Source organism: Calidris pugnax, unplaced genomic scaffold (genome assembly GCF_001431845.1).
Source record: "Calidris pugnax isolate Ruff unplaced genomic scaffold, ASM143184v1 scaffold30, whole genome shotgun sequence".
Lineage (NCBI taxonomy): Eukaryota > Metazoa > Chordata > Aves > Charadriiformes > Scolopacidae > Calidris > Calidris pugnax.
Genome location: NW_015090776.1, coordinates 3,947,801 through 3,956,314, shown reverse-complemented (window position 1 = coordinate 3,956,314; position 8,514 = coordinate 3,947,801). Strand labels below are relative to the sequence as shown.

The 8,514-nt window shown below is 55.4% G+C and overlaps 1 protein-coding gene across 5 annotated transcripts in view; it reads right to left on the bottom strand.

The window, feature by feature from the left end:
* Positions 1 to 8,514, bottom strand: part of KIFC3 (kinesin family member C3) — a 21,085-nt gene that overhangs the window by 8,791 nt on the left and 3,780 nt on the right. The window contains exons 1-5 of one of the 5 annotated variants that reach the window (XM_014947125.1): positions 8,290 to 8,474; positions 7,975 to 8,089; positions 6,222 to 6,367; positions 4,839 to 4,986; positions 1,888 to 2,072 (exon numbers count right to left, since the gene is read on the bottom strand). In XM_014947125.1, the coding sequence (XP_014802611.1) occupies positions 1,888 to 2,072; positions 4,839 to 4,986; positions 6,222 to 6,367; positions 7,975 to 8,059 (564 nt within the window). In that variant the 5' untranslated portion in view covers positions 8,060 to 8,089; positions 8,290 to 8,474. Of the gene's footprint in view, positions 1 to 1,887; positions 2,073 to 4,838; positions 4,987 to 6,221; positions 6,368 to 7,597; positions 7,797 to 7,974; positions 8,090 to 8,289; positions 8,475 to 8,514 lie in introns of those variants that run through there. The other 4 variants (XM_014947118.1, XM_014947110.1, XM_014947103.1 and 1 more) reach the window with 4 other exon arrangements.

Below are 8,514 nucleotides of genomic sequence, written 5' to 3'. Positions count from 1 at the left end.
TTTCTCCCAGTAGACAATTAGAAAAAACCATTAATAAAAAAAAAAAAAAAAAAAAAAAAAAAAAAACCAACAAAAACCACATCATCTTTGGAGAAGGAAGAAAACAAACCTATCCACAACAGGAGCCAGAAGCGCCTCATCCTGCCCTTGAAACAAGCTTTTGCTTTGCCTTTGCTATTTTTCTTTCTAGGAAAGTTATCTTGGGAGAAAGGGAGCAGGACTCAAGGAGAAGTCAGGACTCAAAGGAGAAGTCCACGTGTCTGAGTCCAACGGGAGGATGCTCCCCAGCCACACCATCCAGGCAGCTGCCCACCCCATGGGGACCAGGCTGCCCTCCCTGCAGCTGGATTTCATAAATCCTCCAATCTTTTGTGTAGGGACCAGCGAGGCTCCCAAAAAACCATGCAGTTATTCCAATCAACAGCTGCAGTGAGTGCTTCACAAAGTCATTCATCTCATGAGTTGTGCTTTTAGGGGGTTTGCCTGCCTGCTCTCTCCCTCAAAGCATCACCCTCTCCCCAAAACTTACCCTGGGGAGAGCTGGACCCAGCCGTGTGGTTCATCATCATCCCCCCAAATCCCAGCCTGGCTCCCGGTTTCTCCGTGCTGGGAAGCCACCGCACCATCAAACCCGTCACCCTGATGCGGCTGGCTATTGCCCCATCCCAACAACTAGCTTTTTCTAAGCAACCGGGCCTTGGTGGACCATAATTTAGGGAGCTGCTGATTAATACCGAATGCAGATGTGCTGACATGGTGCTGTAATTAATTATGGTAAGTTATTAAGCCCCGCCCTCGTGGAGCCGACAGCGAGTTCCGCGCTGGGGAGGGCGGCTGCTCCCTGCCGGAGCCAGGAACCCCCCTCTCGCTGCACAGGTAGGAAAATCCTATTTCCACGTTCAGTAAAGTAGATTATTAAAGTATTTTTAAAAGAGGGGAGGGACTGAGAAGACAGTCACAGCTTGTTCCTGGGAAGCTGCCACCCCAGCCGCACCCAAAAATGCCCACGCGCCTCCACCCCCTACCTGCTGGGGCATCTCTGGCCACGTCCCGCTCTCCAGAGGTGACAGGGACTCCTTGGCAGCTGGATCCGGCTCAAGCCGTGGCCCAGCCATCCCCGAGCTTTGGAAGTTCGGGTCAGCACCTCTCTCCGTCCAGCGTTGGCCACGCTCGCTGCCCAACCGGCCGGCACAGGGACGGACCCTGCCAGTGCTCACCCTTGTGTCATGCAGACTATGCCAACCAACTGCAGGACAATTACCTCCGCCTTTTTGACACCCGTGGAACAAGCAGAACCTGACTGTAACAGCTTCCACAACAGCCACATGCAAATCCCTTTATGAGCAGCCAGAATTTCAATCTCCCTGGGACAATCCAGGTCCTTGTGCCGAGGATGTGGCCACAGCGGCTCAGGAGATGGTCTTGGAGGTGGGTCTGGTTGCAGCAGGCAAAATGTTCTCCCCTTCAGTGAACAACTCTGTCACCTTCACATTCGCTTTCCATCTCCTGACCCTTGAAAATCACTAAAATTAATCTGCCAGGTCGGTCTAGTGAGCTTATCCTGCAGCAGCGGCGTTCCTGTGCCGGGAGGATGGACAATTGCTGCTGCAACCCCGATGCCCTCCTGGCCGCATCACATCCATGGAGCCTCAAATGATTATTACAGATGTGAGCATCCTGAGGGAGGGATCCATGTGGATGGGATGGGATCCAACCCATCCACGGTGGAACAGCCGCAGTGCTCAGGAGCACCTAGCTCCCAGATCATCCCAACACACAAGCGTGGAGAAAATGCTCCATGATGGACGTCCTATGCTCCTTCCAAGCACAGCCCTCACAGCCCTCATGAACCTGGTGACCCCAACAGACCCCCTGTCCCTGCCATACCTGGCCTTGCAGCTGGAGAGAGTGGGAGAGCTCATCGTTCTCCCAGACTTGCAGCCCCAGCAGCTCCTCCTGCAGCCGCAGCTTCTCCTCCTGTAGATGCGCCATGGAGGCCATCACCTTCTGGATCACCGGGAAGGGCTGGGCCGCTGGTAGGCCGGTGCGTTTCCCAGTGCAGAGCCTGCCTCCTGCAGCAAGAGCAAAGATGGAGCTGGTCAGGATCCAGCTGCCTCCCTGGGGAACAGGATGCCAGCGATGGGAAGAGTCCCTAGGAGCTGCAGAGGAGATGGGACAGCGGGGAGCAGGATTTGCAGAAGTCCCACAGAGAACAGCGATGTGCCAGGAGGAGGTGTATCCTGAGCACCACGGTGCAACAGTGGGGGGTCTGGCCAGGTGAGCCCCTTGAGAGAGCAGGAGCCGAAGGGATCTGCTGATACCAGCAGAGCATCCCAGGCCGTAACACTGAGCGCCGGCCCACGCCACCGTGCCGTGACCCAGCCCCATCACACGCCGGGATGCTGCTGCCTCACTCAGATAACAACCGCCTTCACCACGGTGCTCTGATTCATCCCAGGATCCTTTTTTCTGAATGAGCAGGTGCCGGTGGAAAACTAGTATGCAAGCGTGTTATTAAAGACTGCATCATTATACACAAATATAATGGAAGCTCAATTAAAATTATATGGCTACCCTGAATGGCCACGTTGCCTAATCCTTGCATGTTTGGTTTTCTAACCTTCCTAGTATTATTTTAAACATCGTTTTCTGTGTGTTAATAGAGCCCCCAGTGCTGACAGAAGCCAACCTGGCCATACATCAGAGCCTACCAAATGAATCCCTAAATGACTTGGTAGTTCCCAAGAAATGAGCTGGCCTGAGTCATTCCCGACATGAGGATGAGGCACCGTGGCACAGAGTCCAGGATCCCGGCTGCCCGGCGCCCTTCCCTGCCTGCCGTGGATTTCATCTGCTGCCACCAGAAGCCTGAGGTTTTAAAGGCAGGAGGTGATGCTGGGAATGGCTTGGCTGCCTGTAGGCAGATGCTGCCTGGTTTATAGGAAAGGTCCTGAATACACGAAACAAGACTTCTTTTTTTGTTTATGAGTCAGACCTACCTTTAAAAGAAACTAAATAGCCAGCAGAGCAGGCAAAAAACGAAATGCTGGGACCAAACCATGGCTCTGCTGTTGACCGTGTGCCATGGGAATTATCCAGCAACGTCTGCAGAAGTGACTGCTGGATTCTGTCTTCCTGCCTTGGGCTGGATATCCTGAACGAGCACCGACCGGCACCGGCTTTTCTTTCTTCCCATGCCGAAAGCTCAGCCTGGCTTAGGCAGGGGACTGTGATCTTCCCTTGAAAGCCAACACACACAAAACCCACTCCAAAACTTCTAAAGTTAACAGGAACACCACCTCTCGCCCCCTGGGGAGCGTGCAGGGATAAGAGAAGATTACGGGAGGCACCAGGGCTCCTGAGGACACACCATGTGTCTGCACACACCATCCACACTAATCCTGGGCTGGGACTGAAGACAGAGCTGGGTTCAAAGCCATGGCACCAGGCTGCAAGTTAAATCGCCAGGCAAGGGTGATCCCACATGGATCCCCCCTCCAACACCTTCCTCCTGCAAGAGCATCCTTGGGAGAGGAGCTGCCAGCAGCACTTGCGCTCCATCCACCTGCAAGCACAGCAGGCATGGCATGCTGACCCTCCCGTTTTCCAAATTGTTTGAAATCTGTTTGGAAAGGCAGCTGTTTCCACGGCTCTGCCCCATTATCACTGCCACATGGACTCCCTGTCTCCTGCATCCTTGTCTCTTTCCACCAGCTGCCCCAGGAGTGGCTCGGGGACGCAGCCAGGGCCCATGCCAGGAGCAGCTCCCGGGATGTGCCCCAACGAGCCCTGACAATTTGGTCCTGATGATGAACAACGGGAAACCACGCGGGTTCTCCTGCCCTGGCACAGCCAAGCAGCCTGCAAGCATTTCCACAGATGTCACATTTTCCTTAAGAGGGAGGAAAGAGCGGTGGCTTTGCTGGCGCTCACCTGCTCTGTTCACCCAGTTCAATAATTCATCAGTTGCCTGGTGTCACCTGACAGCTGGCTGGTGTTTCATCTTGGCCAAGACCCAATGTCCCCAGCAAGCGCAGCCACATGTCTATGTCTACCCCAAAGGAGGAGAGGTCCCCCCTGGTACGAGAAGTATGGACGAGAAGCTCAACATGAGCCAGCAGTGCGCGCTGGCAGTCCAGAGAGCCAACCGTGTCCTGGGCTGCATCAGGAGAAGTGTGGCCAGCAGGTCTTGGGAGGTGATTCTGCCCCTCTACTCTGCACTTGTGAGACCCCACCTGGAATACTGTGTCCAGGTTTGGAGTCCTCAACACAGAAAGGACATGGACCGGTTGGAACAGGTGCAGCGGAGGGCCACGAAGATGATCAGAGGGATGGAGCACCTCTCCTACGAAGACAGGCTGAGGGAGCTGGGATTGTTCAGCCTGGAGAAGAGAAGGCTCCAGGGAGACCTTATAGCGGCCTTTCAATACCTGAAGGGTGCCTATAGAAGAGCTGGGGAGGGACTCTTTGCCAGCAGGTGTAATGATAGGACAAGGGGAAACGGTTTTAAATGGGAAGAAAAAAGATTCAGATTAGATCTCGGGAAGAAATTTTTTACTATGAGGGTGGTGAGACACTGGAACAGGTTGCCCAGAGAAGCTGTGGCTGCCCCATCCCTGGAAGTGTTCAAGGCCAGGCTGGATGGGGCTTGGAGCAACCTGGTCTGGTGGGAGGTGTCCCTGCCCATGGCAGGGGGTTGGAACTAGATGATCTTTGAGGTCCCTTCCAACCCAAACCATTCTATGATTCTATGGTACCCGCTGGCAGGTACCGGGCGCTCATCCCATCGCATCCCTCCTCCCGAGCACCCACTGGCGAATCCCAGCTTTCCCCCTTACCTGCTTTCTCTAGATTCATGGTGGATGCTGCCTGCACCTGTGGGGGGGCTGCCGGCTCGGGGGGGGACACCGGCGGCTCCTCCGTGGCTGATGCCAGAGCCTGGTGCTCACTCCCTTCCCACCGCTCACCTGCTGTCTCCCGCAGGACCTGTGTCCGTGAGAAGAAGCAGGAGGGAGAACTGAGATGCAACCACCATGAGCCAGCCAGGAGGAGCAAGCAGGAAGGAGGTCACAGAGGGAGTTCGGTGTTGGGAAGCTCCAGCAATGACTTCCTCGTGTTGCTTTTAGTTCTCCCCATAAACAACTCCTTCCCCCAGCTTGGTCATGCAGTTATACTGAATATTACTCATTTTTCTCTCTCTAGTCTTAAAAAAAAAACAGACCCTGCCTTGTCAGCAGGGTTGAATGTGAAGCTGCTCACTGGTGAGCCGTGGCTCAGGTAACGCCACGGCCCGTGGGAAGGAGCACAGCACCAAAAAAAAAGCCCAAGAAGAAATCTGGAAGGAGGGAAATGACTATAGAGAAGGTCCCAAATTTCTGTATCTAGCATATCTATCACTGGCTTGCATGGAAAAAAACCCCAAATCTGGTTGGTTTTTTTTAAATCACCATTTAAAAAAGCAATGCAGCATGGATGCTTTTGGAAAGATGAGCTGCAGATTGTCCGAGCGCAAAGAATTGCTCCCTCCCCTGCTCACAAGTGTCTTTTCTTACATATATCTTATCTCAGAGCCCGTGACATCACCTCATGGGCCAACAATGCCAAGGAAACCCATCTCACCCCGGGAGAGGGGCAAATACTTGGTAAATGCCAAAATATTTGTATTAGTAATTGGGAAGGAGGAGGTGGGAATATCCTCCTGGAGAAGCTGCGTGTCTGCATGCCTCTACATTTGAGACTCTGGGAGGGTTTCACCAGATAGAATTCATCAAGGCTGGTGTGAGATAAGAAGGAGTTTTCCTTCTTTTCAAAGAAGGGGAATTTAAATGATTTTCCCAAAGCCCAGAATGAACCAATGGCAGCAACACCAGCACACGCTGTCCCGACACAGTCCCTGTAGCCTTTCTCCTCTTCCTCCTCCATCCCACTAGTAAACACCAGCTCATGGCGCTACATTTTTTCATCACCCTTCTGCCTTAAGCTCTCCTGCCCACCTGACCCAGAAATGACCCAAAAATGTTATGCTGGGCTGTTCCCAAGCATTTTTCAGTGCTTTACAACTTCTCGAGGCAAGCAGCACTGAAGAGGAAACTGGCTGTGGTGATGGGGGGAAACCAGCCAGCTACCCACCAGGGATGTCCCGGCAGGGTGCAGGGCATCCTCCCCACCACCCCAAAAAACAGCCACCCTGGCCAAGCCATGGCCATCTCCACGCTCCTCACCTGGAAAGCCCAGCAGAGCTCACTGGTGTCTGTGGTGTCTGGCCAGCTCACACCAAGGATTTTACGGTGAACCAACGCTGGCAGCCGAGGGACCTGGGGAGAAGCACCCGCTCTACTCCCAATGACCAGCGTGTCCTGCCCACGGCCTGAGATGGAGAAAAAAAGCGTCACTGGATCAACCTGAGAGCCCAGGAGGGTCACAGCCTTCGGCCCCACTCAGCAAACCCGCCTCTTCCTCCCCGCTGCCGCCACGGCATTGGCGCAGCTGAGACGGTGCACGAGTTTTATTAAAAATGTTAATTATGTTAATTAGAAAAATTAGCCCTTCGGGGGGTGGAGACTGGTTGCCAACAACTAGTAATGAGAACTCGGGGCGCAGCGTTTGTCTGTCTGTCTGCGGGACCAGATCAGTCCCCACACTGGGGACATCCCACACTGGGGACATCCCACACCTGCCCCTCGCCAAGCCGCTCCGCTCCCGCGATCATATCGCAGAAAAAAAAGCCACCAAAGCCGGGTTGCATCACCGAAACCAGACGGACAGACCAGCGTCACCTCCCTCCGCTGCCCCCAAATATTTCCTTTATTTGTCAGGCAGCCAAACCCAAAAGCAGACAGGGCAGCAGTTCTCTGCCCTTCTGAGCTGCACAGAAGGAAAACAGGATCTCGAGGAGCTTTTTCCCACGGCTGTGTCCTCCTCTACCATGTGAAAAGTGGCTATATGTCCCCACCGGACCTGTCGGGGACCCTGTGCCCCCTCCCCATCCACCTGCCACCACTGCAGCCAGCCAAATGGCTTCTCTGGCAGGCAGGAAAAAAAAATCAACAACCCACAAATAAAACCCCACTAAGGCAGTTGTTTGTTTGTTTTTTTTTTTCCCCTCTAAAATCATGTGGAAGCGGCATCTGGAGGGAGATGTGCCCCGATGAAGCCAGTCCAGTGCTCTGGACTTCTTTCCCAGCCTGTAATAAGCTATAACATTTCGTGGGCGCACGTGCTGTGAAAATTGAGCATTTCTGAAGTGCTGGTGAATACCCGGATAAAGGACGTTGAGTTCCCCATCCCGGCACCACCAGCAGCAGCTGCCGGGCAGAGGAAAGGCTGAAAACCCCATTTCGGAGGCTTTGATGCCAGGGAAGCAGCAGCTCCTGGCTGAGCGGTTGCCAGCGCTCAGGGATGGGGGATGCTGAAGCCAACAGGAAAAAAAAAAAAAGCCCAAACAGGGGGGTGTTCAGCTTCCTGCTTTGCCGAAACCCATCCGGCAGCGCTGAGAGGGAGGTGGGAAGGGCTGTTTCCCAACGCCCGGCTGCAGGCTGGGGCAAGCAGCTGCTCGCCCGCCCCACCACCACCCAGAAAAGCCCTCAACTCAACTCACCTACGGGGTCTGTGCCCCAGGGAGAGACATGGAGTCCTTCCAAGGAGCTGAGGCCAGGGAGAAGCGCAGGCCCCGCGTCTTCCCTGCCATGCGTATTGTTTTCTTTCTTACACATTAAATTTTAACGTTGCTCCCTAAGCTTCCCTCTCGGAAGGGCCATGGGGGGCAGACGGAGGCAGCCCCCCTCTGCTCACCTCCCCAGCTGCCGACCGCTTTGTGCCCGCTTCTGAGCCTCCGTTTCTCAAATCCTGAGCTTCATCCGGAAAGAAATGTGAAAAATGCAGGCTGGCCTGTTCCCAGCCTCTCCTTCCCCGAGCCTGAGCGAGGGCGTGAGCTGAGCCCCGAAGGAGAAGGACAAGCCACCGCGCCGTACTCACCGGCCAGGGGAGGGCCCTTGGGCTTCCAGGCGGCTCTGGCAGAGGGCACGGATCCCAGATCCCAGGTTTTGCGGGATGTGATCATGGCACGGGAGTCCCGAGCGCGGCAGCACCTCTGCGGAGAAGCGCAAGGAAAGAAATCTCAGCCCGCCCTTCATTTCCAGCCGGGAAAGCCCGGGGGACCCCGCCGGAGCCACGGCAGCCCCGGTCCCAGCTCCCGGGAGGACCCCATTTCCCTCCCGGGGGACCGAAAGCCCCGGGCTCCCTCCGTGCTCCCGGCGGACGTGACATAAACCCTGTCTGTAATTAATTTACTCATTCCTCGAGCCTTTCCAGGCTCCTCCTAGCTGCGAGCCGCGGGTTATTTATGAGCCCCGGGAGGGCGGGCAGCCCCGCAGCCCCCGCTGCCCAGAGCCGCCTCGGTGCGGGCGGGGGGCGCGGAGCCCCGGGGGACCCTCGTCCTCCCGACCCGTGGCCCGGGAGGGGCGGTGCCGGTGCCGCTCCCGGTGCGCAGGAGGAGCCGCCCCGCCCCGCGCCCCC